The 17070-nt window shown below is 41.2% G+C and overlaps 1 protein-coding gene across 1 annotated transcript in view; it reads right to left on the bottom strand.

The window, feature by feature from the left end:
* Positions 1-5052: 5052 nt before the first annotated feature.
* The window catches only part of LOC124775110 (ATP-binding cassette sub-family C member 4-like), a 365777-nt gene continuing 353759 nt past the window's right edge, over positions 5053-17070 (bottom strand). The window contains exons 23-25 of the mRNA XM_047249941.1: positions 14261-14390; positions 10069-10179; positions 5053-5304 (exon numbers count right to left, since the gene is read on the bottom strand). Of these exons, the coding sequence (XP_047105897.1) occupies positions 5227-5304; positions 10069-10179; positions 14261-14390 (319 nt within the window). The 3' untranslated portion in view covers positions 5053-5226. The remainder of the gene's footprint in view (positions 5305-10068; positions 10180-14260; positions 14391-17070) is intronic.

Here is a 17070-nt window from a genome sequence, read left to right on the forward strand (position 1 = left end):
ATCATAACTGGTGATGAGACGTGGGTCTACGATTATGATGTTGACAATTGGTCGGAGAAGGTTCTCCAAGACAAAAGAGACTCGCCAGATAAGGTCAAATGTCAAAGCCATGCTGTAGTTTTCCTTGACTTTGAAGGATAGTTTATCATGATTTCGCGCCAAGGCGACAAACTGATAATCGATGTTACTATCGGGACGTGTTGCGACGCCTGCGAGAAATTGTGAGAAGAAAACGGTCTTGCATCACACTAACGCACCCGCACATTTATCCCTATTGGTGCGCGACTACTGCAAGAAAAACGAAATTGCTGTGCTGCCTCATCCTCCGTATTCTTCAGACCTGGCCCCTGAGAACTCTTTTTTTATTTCCAAAATTGAAAACCCCGTTGAAAGGACGAAGATTTGCAACGATAGACGAGATAAAAGAAAATTCGCAAACGGCACTTCGCGAGATGCAGCAAGAGGCGTACCAAGTCTACTTATGGAAGTGGAAACGGCGTTGGGAGCGATGTACCAGTTGTGGGGGAGAGTATTGCGAAGAAGACCATGCGCGATAAGTAGAAAGTAAGTTCCGGAATTATTTGAACAGACCTCGTATATACGAGGGTGAGTCAAATGAAAACCTTAAATTTGTAATAACAAATCGAAATTTCGCGCTATTATCTTGTAAGTTGGTAAGCGTGCTACAAACAGCTTGCAGAATGACCTGTGGGTGGCAGCATAGTGCAGATGCACGCATTCCGTCGCAGTATCAGTATAAAGATGGCCGCCCCAATTGCGATTTGTACCAGGGAAGAACGGAGTTCTGTTATTCGGTTTTTGCGTAGTGAAGCTGTGAAACCTATTGAAATTCATCGACGAATGAAGGTTCAGTACGGTGACGCATGTTTGTCACAGCAGCAAGTCTACGAATGGAGTAGGAAGTTCGCAAATGGTGTGACTTCAGTGGAAGATGCTCCTCAGCCAGGTCAGGCACAGCGAGTTGTGACTCCACAGAACATTGCAGCAATTGAAGCCACAGTGACACTGAATGACATTGCAGCATGTTTACAGATTAGTCATGCCTCACCACACCAAATTGTGCATGATGTGCTCCAGTTTCACAAAGTGTCTGCAAGATGGGTGCCACGGCAGCTGACTCCTGAAATGAGAGAACGAAGTGTTGATGCTTGTGAAGAACTTCTTCGGCGCTTTGAACGAGAAGGCGATGGCTTCCTTGCAAGAATCGATACTGGGGACGAACCCTGAATTCACTTCCACGAAACGGAAACGAAGAGAGCGAGCAAGGAATGGCGCCTTTCCTCATCACCAAAACCAAAGAAGTTTCGAACAGAACCATCAGCAGTGAAGGTTAGACTGACTCTCTTTCGGGGCGAGAAAGGCGTCATTTTGGAGCATTACATGCCTAGAGGGACCATTGCCACCAGTGAATCATACACAGATCTCCTAAAAAATCTTCTGCGGCCTGCAATCAAAACAAAGCAACGTGGATTGCTGTCAGCAGGTGTCCTTTTGCAACATGACAATGGTAGGTCCCACACTGCCCGTACAACACTTGCAACAATCACAGACCTGAATTTTCTCTTCCTCATCCACCATACTCACCAGACCTTGCCCCAAGTGATTTCCATATGTTTGGACCCATGAAAGAAGCAATGGGAGGAAAGAAGCTCCGTTCTGACGAAGAGGTACGCCACGCGGTGCATGAGTGGTGGACTACCAAAAGAATTTCTTTCTAAAGGAATTTATGCACTTTGTAAGCGCTGGAGGACTTGCATTGAGCGTGGGGGAGATTATATTGAAAAGTGATACAGCTTTGTACCACTTCTGCACAATAAATAATATTTAAAAAAATATTTAAGGTTTTCATTTGACTCACCCTCGTATATACACATACACAGTATTATGAAAACGATAGCTACTCGCCATATAGAGAAGATGTTGAGTCACAGATATGCACAACATTTCATCTATATGATGAGTAGCAATCTATACTTTTCATGATATACTCGTTATTCCGTCCTGGATTTTCCATTGTTTTCTATGTTTTATTGACACGTTTCACATCATAAGGGTTACAGCGAATTTTATCTGCGAATAAGAAACTAACTAAATTTATGTAGTCTCAGCAAGATCATCGGTGTCGCATGTACAGATCAGAAAATATCTTTAACGTCACCCACTGCGATTTATTTGCCTGACTATAGGAGCCCAAAAGGGCTGATCCCAGAGGTGGTCTCTGAGCACAGGCTGGCTATCCATCTCTATGCATCTAGCATCAATATTACGTGTCTGAGCTAGATGCATAGAGTTGGTTAACTATCCTCAGCACGGAGACTGCCTGTGGGATTGACCCTTTGGGCTCCTACAGTCAGCCAAATTCCATGTCACCACCTTGGTAAGTTAAGACCTCCACAATTGAGTCAGGCTTTCATGCTGGCAGTGTAGTATCCTGCTATGCAAACAGCATTTTCAGATCACCCACAAATCATAATCCCATTTGTATGTTGTATGATACAGAATCTATGGAACTTTTATGAGGAGGAGATACCAATGTTCACTCAGGATTGTAGTCTACTTGCATAAATACACTGTACACAGTTCTTATATGAAACAACTTGGAATGACACTCTCTCTTGCCTCATCTTCCCCAAATATTTACACTTTCAAAAAAATGGTTCAAATGGCTCTGAGCACTATGGGACTTAACTTCTAAGGGCATCAGTCCCCTGGAACTTAGAACTACTTAAACCTAACTAACCTAAGGGCATCACACACATCCATGCCCGAGGCAGGATTCGAACCTGCGACCGTAGCGGTCGCGCGGTGCCAGACTGTAGCGCCTAGAACCGCTCGGCCACCTCCGCCGGCTTACACTTTCATCTTATTTTTCCCAGATCCATATTCCTTATCTCAATTAACAATTGAGATAAAAAGATACACTTTCCCACAAATTGTGTCCCAAAAAGACTCGTTTCACATTGACAATCCTTCATTAAATCTCTATCATTACCTTAGGTCCTTATGCATTCTTAGTTATTTTCACCACCTCCTCTGGGCCAAACAGTCCCATCCTCACCATCGTCCACCTACCATCATTACAGCAGTCTCCTAATCAGCTACTTGGACCCCACCTTGTTAATTTGAACATTTACAGAATCTGCCCACATAATAGACTACTTAATCATGGAAGGAACCCCAGTCTACCAGCACCACCACAGAGTAAACCCTCAAAATCCTATCTTCAGTCTTGACACTCTCAAAAGTCTCTGGTATACAATGATCATGTCCAATCGGAAAAACTTTCCCACTTGCCCCCCCCCCCCCCCCCCCCAAAAAAATGGTTGAAATGGCTCTGAGCACTATGGGACTTAACTGCTGAGGTCACCAGTCCCCTAGAACTTAGAACTACTTAAACCTAACTAACCTAAGGACATCACACACATCCATGCCCGAGGCAGGATTCGAACCTGCAACCGCTGCGGTCACGCGGTTCAGACTGTAGCGCCTAGAACCGCACGGCCACTCCGGCCGGCCCCCCCACACACATGCATATCAAAGTACCTCACTTCCTAAAACAGTGCACCTGTCTCACTTCCCCTCCAACTTGTAACACCAGCAAGTAATTCTATCCCACCTATTCTGACAAAGGCGAAGCCAAGCAATCACCTGTCAAAGCAGAACAATCTGTGCCATTTCAGCCCACTAAAATCCTCATTCAGCATGTCTGCTAACGTCTATCCGATCAACTTCCTTCGCTCTCCTCTCTCTCTCAAAGATACAAGACACCTTAGCAACATTTTTTTAGCTATTCCAAATACCATAACTTTCTCTTGCAGCCTGTTCCATATTCCACTGCAACACCCAAAAACAAACTTATTACCAGCACACCCACCATTAATCCATATTTTTGTCGATTATGACAGCTGCGAGTGGCCACGATGTTGATGTCAATGAATTACAGTTTTAGAAAAGTTTAATTCTGAGCGAGTATTATGTTAATACTGTGGATGTAAATTTGTAGTGAGTGATTGCATGCACAGCGGTAGATGTTCATCTTAGAATGAAATTGTCAGGACTTTTAAGCAACTGTGATAAAAGACTGAACCTTCTAAGGGCCATGCTGTTAACTGTAGGTAACAATGTCATAATTAGTCATATCCTCGGCTATACAGTATTTTAGTTTTGTTATTTTCAGGTTTACTTTCACATCTGATCATTCACACATCTTTGAAATTTATGTGTACTAGTGGCAAACATCGCCAGTAAACCAAATGTGGTTCAAGCGTTTTCCACTAGCATGAATCCCTTCTTATTTTTCCCCATTTTCTGAAACCAAAAATTTCCTTTCGGATTGCTGGAAATATTTTTGGTAATATGGAATATCTTTGCCTGATCCTTCTTTCAGTTCTGCGTTTCACACTACGCTGATAAAGTTTAGTGGAAACTGAGGGATTAGCATATACATTAATTATCCTGTGTACTGATTCTTTGAATCAATGCTTTACTTATCGATGAGGCTAAGTATACATATTTTTGCAACTGAAAAAATTTCTCAAATTATGTAGTCTGAGACTCGGTGAAAATTCTTTCAGATTGCTCCATTTAATAATTTAACTCACCACATGCAAATTGCCAATGGCACTGTATCCAATTCTGAAGCCAGTTTGTTCATTTGCTTGACTGAAATTCATTGTTTCCCCAGTGTTTAGTCACATAGAACATATTTTACAACTTTTGGTCACTAATGAACACACTATCGAGCTGCCAGTTGAAACAACAGAGGATGCACGACATTTCCTGAGCAGATCAGAAGTTAGCTCTGAGTCTGTAGAAGGTTCCTCGGCCAAGATAATGTATTGCATTGTGCTTCTCCAAAAGTTTTCAAACCAGTTTCATATCTCAAGTGAGCAATTTTTTTTAATGATAATGAGATAAAATCTTTTTAAAAGTCAAAAAACCTGAACTCATCTACTTCCCCATTTTGGAGAAAGCTAAACCTTTTGGACTGTAGGTAATGATGGATTTCTTAAGGATATCATGGTATGTGAATAATGAAGACTTTGTTTATTACAAATATAATTATTATATTTTGTGACAGACGACATACAGCTACATTAAATTAACAAAAATACTTTAATACAGTGCACAGGACTGCTCTCAGTCACATTCTCCTCCAGATTTGTGTGATGCTCTCACAGTTCCCCATTCCTGTATGCTTTTCTTCTACTTCTTCTCTTCCACAATTTTCTCTTGCTCCTCTGTATCTGAGTCCTCCTCTGGCGACTCTGTCTTGCGGAAGGCCTGAAACAGAAGGGCAAAAACTTGAAATGCAGCAGTCACTTGCAAAATGTCAAAAGCACTCCTTTCATTTATGACAAGCTTCAAAGTAACAGACAAACAGAGCAACACAGATGCTCGAGATTACTCCTGAATGCAGCCATTTTTGTTACATATAGTGTGGACAAATGTATCAGAAGTCACGTGATACTTACGAAATTTTTTGTAGGACCAGCTTTTGCTTGATAGTGTACTACTACAATTATAAAATACAAGGACTCACTATTATACATGTCCTTGGATGATGTATTTACCCATGTCTGTACACGAAAGGAATCCTACTGCATATGAAAACAGGAGGAAGACAATTAGCCACAGCAGGCTAAAACCTGCTCCACAACCACTGTATGTGAGGTTGGTCTTGTTTACTTTAATTGTCCACTAAGGAAATAATACACAATGGAGGAGCAATTGGAGGAAGCCTTAAAAGATTTACAACTCAAAATGAAATGGAGTTTGTAAATAGTATCTAAAACAAGCATTTGGCAGGAGTGCTTCAGTGAGGGAGATTTTTTAACAGCTGTGTGTTTTTGTTTTAGTGTGGGGGAAAAAGTGTCATGTAACGCATAATTCGATTGATGAGGCAACGAACCTGAAATTTTCAGTCAAATGTAACCAAATGCCTAGGATGAATTTTGCAGAATGCTAGGGTCGAGAGGTGGCTTGGATAGATACTTACTGCTATGCCTCATGTGAGGTTCCCTAACATCTCCTCACAGTTTCTTCAAGATCCTGGTTGTGAGTGCAGAATGGCTATTAGTGAAATTTATTACAGTCAGACACCCAGCCCAGATCAGCTATGCTGCCACGTCATACATAACAACTGTCTCTGGGAAATTGCCATTCCACAAGTCGCCCAATATCGCCCGCTGTACACACAGCTCTTGGTAATGAAGTGCACTGCAACACTTTCTTAAAAGTGCACCTACCCATATTCGGTTTGTCAACGACCCAGGAAAATGATCCTGAGATAATTTTTAACATAAAGGGCAAGTCCAGGTTTTCCTTTTAATTTTTGTGTAGGGCGCAAAAATGTGAATTGTTTCAGGACCAATTCTGTAAAGGATGGCTGCAAATAAATCTAGCAGTGGTCCAAAATAGATACATTTTGTGGGAATAAAAATAATAATTTATTTTAATTACATTTCTGCTGAATTTAACCCTTTTATTTTATACTGTTTGCGTATGCCACACTTAAGTGCAATTGTATAGTTAACAAATGTAACTAATGTAAATTAGGTTCTCGGGCTGGACAGCTTCCAAAGAATGTCTAATGAACACACCCTATGTTGAGTAGCTTCTCAAAGCGCAACTCGTAGATTGGCTGGGTATATGTTTCAGTGTCCGCCCATAGATGAAAAGTAGTTGTTGTAATGGATCTTCCAAATGAATTTATGACTGCAGAAACCATATAAGTCTGGGATTATTCATGACACTCTTTGTGGCTTTTTTCTGGAGTTTTCTGGAGTCAGCACACAGTGTATGTAGGATTCATGTTAATCAGGAGTTTTGTTTCATAGAGAAATGTCAATAGAAAACTGTGATGCCTGCAGAAACAAAGTAAGTCAATGATTCATAGTTTCTGCTCCAATCAGTTCATAGCATCACAAATCTGAGTTACTTTAGTATCATGAAGCTGAAGCAAAAAAAGGAGCCAATAAAGTTTGTAGCATATTGTTTAAATGCATAAATGAATAAGTCCAACAATAAAAAATCTATGATAATGAATGCAGATTGAAGCAATGAATTAAAATTTGCGTCAAGTCTGCAATTCGAAGCAGGTCTGTTGCTTACTAGTCATATGTGTTAACCACTGTGCCACCTTGGAGCTATGGCTAACACAGCTTCACGGATTACCCTAGTATGTTTCTCTCCATAGTACAAACACCAGTTCATGTCTCAGCCCAACTTGATGTTCCATTTCTTAACTCGTATCAGTATTGCAGGGGCTCTCCAACATTGGAATAGCATCATAGCATTGAATGAAATGGAGATAATCCTGCCTGTACCTCTGGCACAGGTGGTGTATTAATCAGATGAAATTATATATTGCAGAGAAATATTAAGCCTCAACTTTATCTATGATAATGAATACAGTCTAAGCAATGATTTATAATTTGTGAGAAGGGGAACACCAGGATATACTGAGGTCTTAATTTGGTTTTTGTATTGGGGAGGGAGACATATTAGGGTAATCTTTGCCACAGTGCCAGGGTGATGTAGCTGTTAGCATATCTACCTAGTGAGCAGAAATACAGGGTACGAATTCTCGCCTTGGTACAAATTTTAATTCATTGCTTTGGCACGGATTTATTATGATAGATAAACTTGAGACTTAACATGCCTCTAGAACATATAGTTTCATCTGATTGATAAAAAAGCTTGTATCAACTTTTTAAGGGTTGTTCTGATCAACCACAAACTAATTCATTTTTGTCTTGCTTCAACTAATTGTGAACACTTCAACAACAAAATGCATTATTATCTCAATTATTGACTTTCACGATAGTAAAGAAAAGAATAAAGAAATATGACGGTGTGTATGTTCCAAAATACTATCAATCAAACTATTATGTGCTCAATTTCAACTGATGCCATTCGAATTCCAACACGATTTAAATTTTGATAATTTGTGGATGGTCCATGACAATTAAAGTTCTGTACACCTAGAATCAATGTTGCCCAAAAGAGAGTTAAATTTTTCCTTATAAATACATGTACGAGGACTGGAACTTAAATAGTGCAAACTATTTATTCACAACCGATACAAAAGAGTTACATATTTGCACCTGTTACTGTCCTTCAAAATAGTCACCAGCGTTGTATAGAACCTGTTGCCAGTGATGTGGAAGGCGTAGTATACCGTTAGCACAGCCTGTTCTGTTGATGGTGCGAATGGAGTGGTCTACTGCCTGTCAAATTTCTGGAGGAGTTCTGAATCGAATGCCACGAAGTCCGGCGAGTATGTTGGATGGTACAGTACTTCCCGGTCCCGTCGACCGAACAGAGCAGCCACAGCTTTCGCTGTATGCGCCCGCGCATTGTAGTGCAAAAATGGGTGGGTTGCGCAGAAAGTGTCGCCGCCTCTTTCGCAAAGCTGGTCGCAGGTGATGCTCCAAAAACGAACAGTAATACTGTCCATTGACGGTCTGCCGTGGAGAAACGTAATGCGTTATGATAACACCATCACAGTCTTACACGAGAATCACCATAACTTTCACTATACTGGGGCTCTGACGCACTATCGACTTTCGCGGCGACACATAATGACGCCATTCGTTAGATTGGCGTTTCAGTTTTGGCTCGTACGATGTGGCCCATATCTCATCCAGTGTTACGACATGGCGTAAGAAAGCCTCTCCCTCGCGCTCATAGCGTTCCAAGTGCGTCTGAGCAGCATCGTAACGCATCCATTTCTTCATTTTCGTCAAGTCATGCGCAACCCATCGTGATGCAATTTTTTGCATGCCCAGGCGTTCCTTCAGGACGCGAAGCACAGTCGTATGCGTTAATCCGGTTTCGTGGGCGAGTTCACGAATCGTGTGGCGTCGATCACTGTCCACTAACGCGGCAACAGCATGTACTTCTTGTTTAGGGACGCTAGGACGACCTGCTCGATGCATGTCTGCCACAGTTTGCCGACGTTCGCTGAAGGCTTTAACCCAACGTGCCACTGTTCTGTACGGCAATGCCGTTTCCCCGCACGCCTCTTGAAGACCTTGATGACACTGTCGTGCTGTACAACGTCTGTCACATTCAATCTTGATCAAACTCCATTGTTCCTGTTTCGAGCGGCGCGGGATTAGCCGATCGGTCTTGGGCGCTGCAGTCATGGACTGTGCGGCTGGTCCAGGCGGAGGTTCGAGTCCTCCCTCGGACATGGGTGTGTGTGTTTGTCCTTAGGATAATTTAGGTTAAGTAGTGTGTAAGCTTAGGAACTGATGGCCTTAGCAGTTAAGTCCCATAAGATTTCACACACATTTGAACATTTGAACATCCTGTTTCGAAAACATAGTGACACCGTTACGTTAGACCGCTCTCTCACAAGTGACTGGGGTTTCCCTCAATTGTGTGCAGGCCGGTGACGTGGGACGGGCGAATCCATTTGGTCGGAGGTAAGATAGGTATGTCAACAATGTGTGCTATTAGCGACAATAGTAGATTCTATTGCATAGTGTCTCCACACCAGTGTTGCCCTATTTAAGTTCCAATCGACGGAATTTCATTGTGATTCACAGCACAAGCGATCTTTAACTGTCCTAATTTTATACACATATTTTGGTTAATTTGTTGGAAGGGAGAATTGGATCTAAGATCCTGTCTTTTACTTTTTTTTCGTCAGTAGTCTTGACAAGGCAGTACTGCACGAGAACAGAAATTTTGAGACGGGATAACAACAGGAGCTGATCCGTATTGGCGATGCTCTAAAATGTTTGCTATATTAGCTATAGTTTGTGTATTTGGCCCTTGTTTTTATTTGGCCCTTCATTACGTGTTAGACTGCAATAACTGATAAATGCCATCACACTTACCAATTTACAGTTTCCTTATGAGACTCGCTGCATATAAAACATTGAGAAATGAAGTAAGTAACTGAAAGTCTTTATACCGTTCATAAACAAAGAAGAAAGTGCTTTTGTACAACGATTCCACTCTGTGTGTGCCCAGCGACACTGTAACCGTCCAGCAGAAATAGTGTTGAACTAGACTTATTATGTTGCGACGCACCTCCTCCGCCATGGCCCTTAGCTGCTTCTCCATGGCAGGTCCCGTCTGCTTCACCATAGCTGTCAGGAAGCCCTCCGGCCACATCAGCAGCTCGTGCGGGGTCCCGTACTCCTGTGGGGAACAACCAGTTCAAACAGCATTAGTGCAGTCTCTCTTTCCAGTGGTGGCAGTGAGTGGGGAATCGAAGGTTCCAGTGGCTTACACTGAGGAAGCAGGAAGCGTCTTGCTGACATTGGACTGACAAAGTGAGAAAGAGAGGGCTAATGAAGCTGAAGGAACTATGTTTGCAGAGGTGTTGGGAACATGGCGAGAGCTTATCAGGAAGATGCAGCAATATTATACTGAAGGGAACAGGGCGAAAAACAGATTATACTATGAATTACTCTGCTAAGAAATAAGAGAGTCCTTAAACAACCATGTTAGATCCGATTGCCCATTTCATACGTTCACACCTTGCATCTTTTCACATGTGCTCTCACTAACCCGCACTGAATCCCGTGCAGTGAGTCAAAATCTGCTATCTCGCAACTGAGTTGACGTGTTTATAGAATCTGTCATGAAGAACTAAATGTTTCTCCTTACAACATTCATCCCGAATAAAATAAACAGAGAATAGTCTTGGCAAGGACCAGATAAGAGTAAGAACTAAGCTAAATATGTTTCATCGAATAATGAAGATACTGTCCAGGGTGTGACTGTCATAAACTAGTACAGAATTGCAAATGATCATACGAGACTCATGAGGTGCGTAGTAAGCAATATATATAAAATTAGAAGGAACCAGATTTGTGAGACTATAAGTCAGGAACTTAGTTTGACAGAACTTATCACAAAACAGGGAGGTATACCAGATTAAATGAAACATTTTGGTAAATGGTGGACACTTAAAAAAAAGGCTCTTACGCAAACAGCAAAAGATGTTGCAGGTGCAAGGAAATCAAAGGAAATCTGAAAGGAGAAGGTGAGAATTTGAAGTGAATAATAATAGCAACATGATACAATGTACTGAATTATATAGCAACTCCATTTGAAAAGATGTGACAAGATTTAATTTAAAATTGGTAAGAGGAATAAATGAAAATAATAAAGCCATTAAAAAATCTAAACAGAAACTTCTCATGGGTATACATCACTTTTCATCAGTAAAGAAGTCTAACAATAGAGAAGGACTCGTTTCACAATCTCAAGATTTCTTTAAATGTTTGCATAGTTCAAGAGATGAATTAGTAACAGAGTCTAAATGAGACATTTACACACTGGTTGATGTTGAATGATGATATAAACAAACAGGGAGATACATGTTTCAGAGTAGTAAATTTTGAGATCGACCTGGTATAGGAGACCTCTAACATATTCACATGGTACAGAATACAACATGGGGCCAAAACTGCTGTATAGTAAAGTGGGTGGTCTTGGTCTCCCAGTACTACTAAACATCTGTATGGTGAGATGTTATGCGAGTTCTCGAGGGACATGATGATATTTGATTAGAATAATGGTACTTAGTGTACTTGGTTGTACTTGGTCAAGCTGCAGCATGTATACAAACATTCCAATGTTCTTCAGAGCATCACTCATTCGGAGAGCATGTTGGCAAAGTGCATCATCTAACAGTGCTGCGATATGAGGGTCCACACTTGCTCTCTCCATGTATAATGAAGGCATCTATTGATGAGTTTAGTATTAAGAGATTTTCACTTATTCTATATTCTGCTGATCTTACAGATTCAGATTTCCACCTTTTTGGTTCTCTGTATATCATTGTTCAGGGAACTCCTTCAGAAATAAAGATGTTTTCCAGATTTTACTAGTCGGTTTGTTTAAGTCTGGAAACGACAAATTATCCCGAGTCTCTGAGCCATGTCGTCGATTACAGACTGCTCATATTGCCAATTAATTTCTGTATTTTATACATTTCATCTACCATCACAGCCAAAAGAGAATGATTCTAAGGATACATATTCAGTGTGTAGCATATAGCTTTTGCCCCCCTACAGAAAAGGGTTTTTGTTAGTCATAAGCTATCTATTGTAATGCCCAACCTAACTTACCATGACTGGCATTTTTAAAACTAGCTATAAATGACGCAGTTGCCTCTAGTTATAAAGAAATGAAGAAATTAACTTCTGACAGATCCAAGTGGAGAGCTGTCAACCACTTGAAAGACTGATAATGAAGAAGAAACTTATGTCTGCGAAACTTGGAAGAGGAGGACGTAATTATCCTCGAGAATGATAGTCATCTCCGTATGTGGAGAATCATTAGAATAAAATGGCAAAATGACATAGCAGCACAGGTGTAACTGTATGCTAGTAGCATTTAGGTGACAGTTACCAAACTTCATTTTCAGTCAACTGCTGGTCATGTGGTCACCATGCCAGTCTCTCACCTCCCCAAGCAAATCATGTAGGATCAATTTAACAATAGACAACATATGCAGAGCAGACAATGTAACAAGTATAAAGGTTCCCTGAAGTGCAACATTCAGTAGTGCTTGATTAATAATGAAAATGGAGATGTTACATCATCTGTATGACAAGCACAGCATAAGCTTGTTCATGAAGGCTCCCAACACCTGCAAGAATACATCAAAGACATGTCATCAGTTTGTTCATGAAGGCTCACAGCACCTAAAAAAAGAACAGCGAAAACATAAAGTTGATAAGCAGCAGTCAGGTGAAGAAACAACCATCAGATCCTGCTTTTGATGTAAGCCTTCATCAACTATGTGAAATAGAATATGGCTCCACGATTTGTCTGTATAGTCATTACAGGAATCACAATTAAAGAGGTTGTGAGATTCCAAAAGATGACATGTTTGTTTGCGAGCAGTAGCCTATGACTCAGGGTCACCGAATGAATAATATCACAGATTTCTTACAGCTATTAATATGTATATATATAGCATCCTTTTAGGTGCTTCAAATTTGATGTTTTTCGACATGTGGTTGAAATTTTGAACAATTCAGATGGGAGACAGAGCCATAGTTAAACATCAAAATGGCATTCATGTGAAACAGTCGTTACACGCAATGTGCTCAATTGAATTCTCGGTTTCAGAAAAACAAACTTTATTTCACATCCGCAAGTGTTTGTGTGGGGTGTATGGTAATGATGCAGTCGATAAGACTACTGTTGAATGATGGCTAAAGAGAGTTACAGTGTCAGGTTCATGATCGACAATGTTCAGGATGTCACTGACATGGTGAATCGCACGGATACCATTACTGATGCAAGGATGGAGTACCACAACTAGAGAATTGGTTGTACCACTATCAGTGAGCGTTATAAGTGTCTGCGTAATGATTGATACATTTGGATATTCAAAGGTGTACTCAAGAGCAGTTCCACGAATGTTCACAACAGACCACATGATTCAAAGAAAAGCCGGCTCAGATGAACTGCTGGAGCACTTTGAGACCAATAGTAAGGTATTTCTGTCACAAATCGTTACAGGTGATGAAACCTGGTTGCCCTACTTTAAGCTCAAATAAAAAGGCAGTCACTGGAGTCGCACCACTAAAAGAGAAGAAATTCAGTGTAGCTTCGCCTGCTGACAAAGTCATGACAACAGTCTTTCGGGACAGTGACGGTGCCATTCTAGTGGATATGATGCTAAAAATGTCAATGATTGTTCAGAAGCAGATGTGGAAACTGTGAAGGAACTCAAGAACCATTTCTGACATGTTTTTGGCTTGACAGGAATCCAAAAGTGATCCAACATGACACTGCACACCCACACGCAAGATTCAGAACCTGGGAACACATCACCAAATTGGGATGGAGGTCCACTCTGCAGCCCAGATCTGGAGTCCTCTGCCTTCCGTCTCTGTGGGCCATTTGAGGATTCTCTATGTGGGACACACATTGAAACTGATGAAACTGACGAGAGTACAGTTCATGCAGTGTAAACACGGTTACGAACTCAGGACAGGAGACGCTACCAACAGTGAACAGACGCTCTTTACATTACGATAGCGTAAAGTCATAGAACTTGGCGGAAAATGTGTAGAAAAATACAACATTTAACAGAAATATTGACTAAAACTATCACCAAATTCCTACTCTTAAGAATATGATCTGAGAAAGAAATGAAGGGCATAATTCACTGAACGATCATCGTACAACATTTATATGTCATTCGTAGGCACGCAGTAATGTTTACGTCCAAGCGAAGGGTCATTAGACTCACCGCGACCTGGCCAGCGTCCATCACGAGGATGCGGTCAGAGTCCATGATGGTGTTGAGACGGTGGGCGATGGTCAGCACGGTGCAGTCATGGAACTTTTGCCGGATCGTCTGCTGTATGAGCGCATCCGTCCTGAAACATCGCAACACGAGCGCATCAGTAGTTAAAACTAACCAGCGCAGTTTCTGTTCCTGATGAGTTCGTCATATTACTGACGAACATATCAGTTAAAAAGACAATAATTTTGAGATCTAGGAATAGGTTATAGCAGTTTGTTTCTCTCGACGTCAAACAAGTGTAGTCGAAACTTTGTGAATAGTTTACTCAGTAAGAGCATTATTTCCAAAAGGCAAGGTCCTGATTTCAAGCCGTAGCAGGCAGTTTTGATCAGTCAGGAGATTTAAAACCAGTGTACACTCTGCTGTCGACTCCCAAATAAATATAAATGTGCATTTGCATAGAGTTCTACACGTAATACTAGGAAGTAGTGGAGAACGTTCAATAACTATAAAACAGTGGTCACACCAGAAATACCCTATGCGGTGAAAATTCTTAAGCTGACAACAAACGGAGAGCTCGAAAAATTAGAAAAAATTGAAAGAATGAGGCAAATACCAGGACCTACAAACAGCTGTGAATCAGAATACAGATTAATCGATACGCATGCGACAGCACGCACTACCTAATATGTTCGAAAACGTCGGGCATAAAAACGTTATTTTTCCGGGGCTCATATTTCGGTTTCTATTGGTGATAGAAGGGTGGGGTCAAGTGTTTTGGATAGCCCATGGGCTAAGAACCATTTGTATACCCAACAGGAGAATCGTCGTACTGTAACTATCCTGCAATAAGGAGTCAAAGTTTTGAATATTACATATCTCCTCCAGCTTAGGCAAACGGAACACATCGTTTGGTTCTTCTTGCGTTATGCTTGGTCTACAGTACGCCTCAACGGGCTTATGGAGATACCTTTTAATTCATAGGCAGTTCCTGAGAACATCCCAAAAGTATGCTTTTCGGATAGCACCAAAAACAAGACGCTGGTTCCAAGACGGGTATGCACAGCAAATGGCTGAAATTTTTGCGATATACTCCTAAGACCCTGATCTCGAACAAACGTGAAAATTTCCTTTGTATACCCGGAAGTTCAAAGTTACGCTGCTTGTACACGTAGAATGCGGAGGTAAAATCCAGTGTGAGGTGAAATCTTATTAATAAATAACAGTATCAAATTGTTCACATTGTAACGTTATATTCTCTAGGCATTTGTCTAGAAGTGCCATTTTTCCGTTTTCAAAAATATTTATCCGTTATCGAGAAACACCCCAAGAACGCAGTATAGGATACCAAAATCGAGCAGCGGATTCCAAGGCGGCTAGCCACAGTAAATGGCTGACCTCGAAAAGCTATGAAAAGTTTCTTGATATCTTTATCCACTTCCGACATCCAGAGGCTCTAAGTTATTCTTCTTGTACACATAAAATACGAACATAATATTCGGTCTGAGGCGGAAACGTGGCGTGTATAAAGTATCTCCGTTATCATTGGAAGGGTTTTGGGAACCCCACGTAGTACTAAAGCATATGTAAAATTTTTTTGCACGTAAAATCCACTCTATGGTGTACAATTAGTTCTGCGTTATTTCAGTTTCACGTAAGTAAACTGTCAGAGTTTTACTGACCTATAAATACGAGTGACATGTGCTGCAGTTGCAGGGAAAAGAAGAGGAAAGCGGAAAAAGCTCCTATGGGAGCACAAAAAAGGCTAATATGCTCCTGTTTTAAAATACTGTGACTAAAAAATGCGGTACTAGCTGCCTCTTTCTACATTCCTCAGCAACTTTAAAAATTTTCCCGAAAATTTTGGCACACAAACGTACTCGCGCTCTTTTATGGTGCGAGAGAAGGAGACAACGGCAGTGAGAAAGAGACGGAAAAGCAATAAATACTGGAAGATAGTAAACAGTGGTTGTGGTATACAAAAAAGAGAGAAGAGAACAATGTTAGTGCGAGAGAAAGAGAAGGACACTGTGGCAGTGGAGCATAGTTGACAATGACAGAACACTACTGGGAAATGAATGAAGCAGACGCTGCCACTGGGAGAGAAATAAAGAGAAGGAGAATGTGGAATTGGGTCAGAGCTAGCGTTAATGAGAGGCAGATTATATGACATTGACAACAAGGAAGAGAGAGATAGTCACAGTGAGAAGAGACAGCAGCAATGAGAATGAATAAATGAGATAGGTAGCAGTAAGCGAGAGCAAGAGGGAGACAATGGTAGTGAGATGAGACAGTATTAGTAGGGCAGAACGAAGAAGACTATGGCTTTGAGACAAGAGACTGTGACTGAGAGACACAAAGAGATAATGACAATGAGTTGGGCTGAATGACTGACAATGGGCAAGTGAGAGCGGATGGGTATGAACTACTTAAAAGCGATGGACTAGTGGGTGTGAACGAGTTAGGGGAGCTTGTGGGAGTTCAATATGATTGCATGTTAAGATATATTTGCGTACCAAACTTTTTGGAAAAATTTTTAAGGTGCTGAAGAAGGTATAATGAAGCAGTTCATAACACACTTTTCAGTCATAGTCTTTTAAAACACGAGCAAAATAGTTCAAATGACTCTGAGCACTATGGGACTCAACTGCTGTGGTCAAAAGTCCCTTAGAACTTAGAACTACTTAAACCTAACTAACCTAAGGACATCGAACACATCCATGCCCGAGGCAGCATTCGAACCTGCGACCGTAGCGGTCGTGCCGTTCCAGACTGTAGCGCCTTTAACCGCTCGGCCACTCCGGCCGGCAAAA

The sequence above is a fragment of the Schistocerca piceifrons genome, chromosome 2, assembly GCF_021461385.2.
Source record: "Schistocerca piceifrons isolate TAMUIC-IGC-003096 chromosome 2, iqSchPice1.1, whole genome shotgun sequence".
NCBI classification, from domain to species: Eukaryota; Metazoa; Arthropoda; class Insecta; order Orthoptera; family Acrididae; genus Schistocerca; species Schistocerca piceifrons.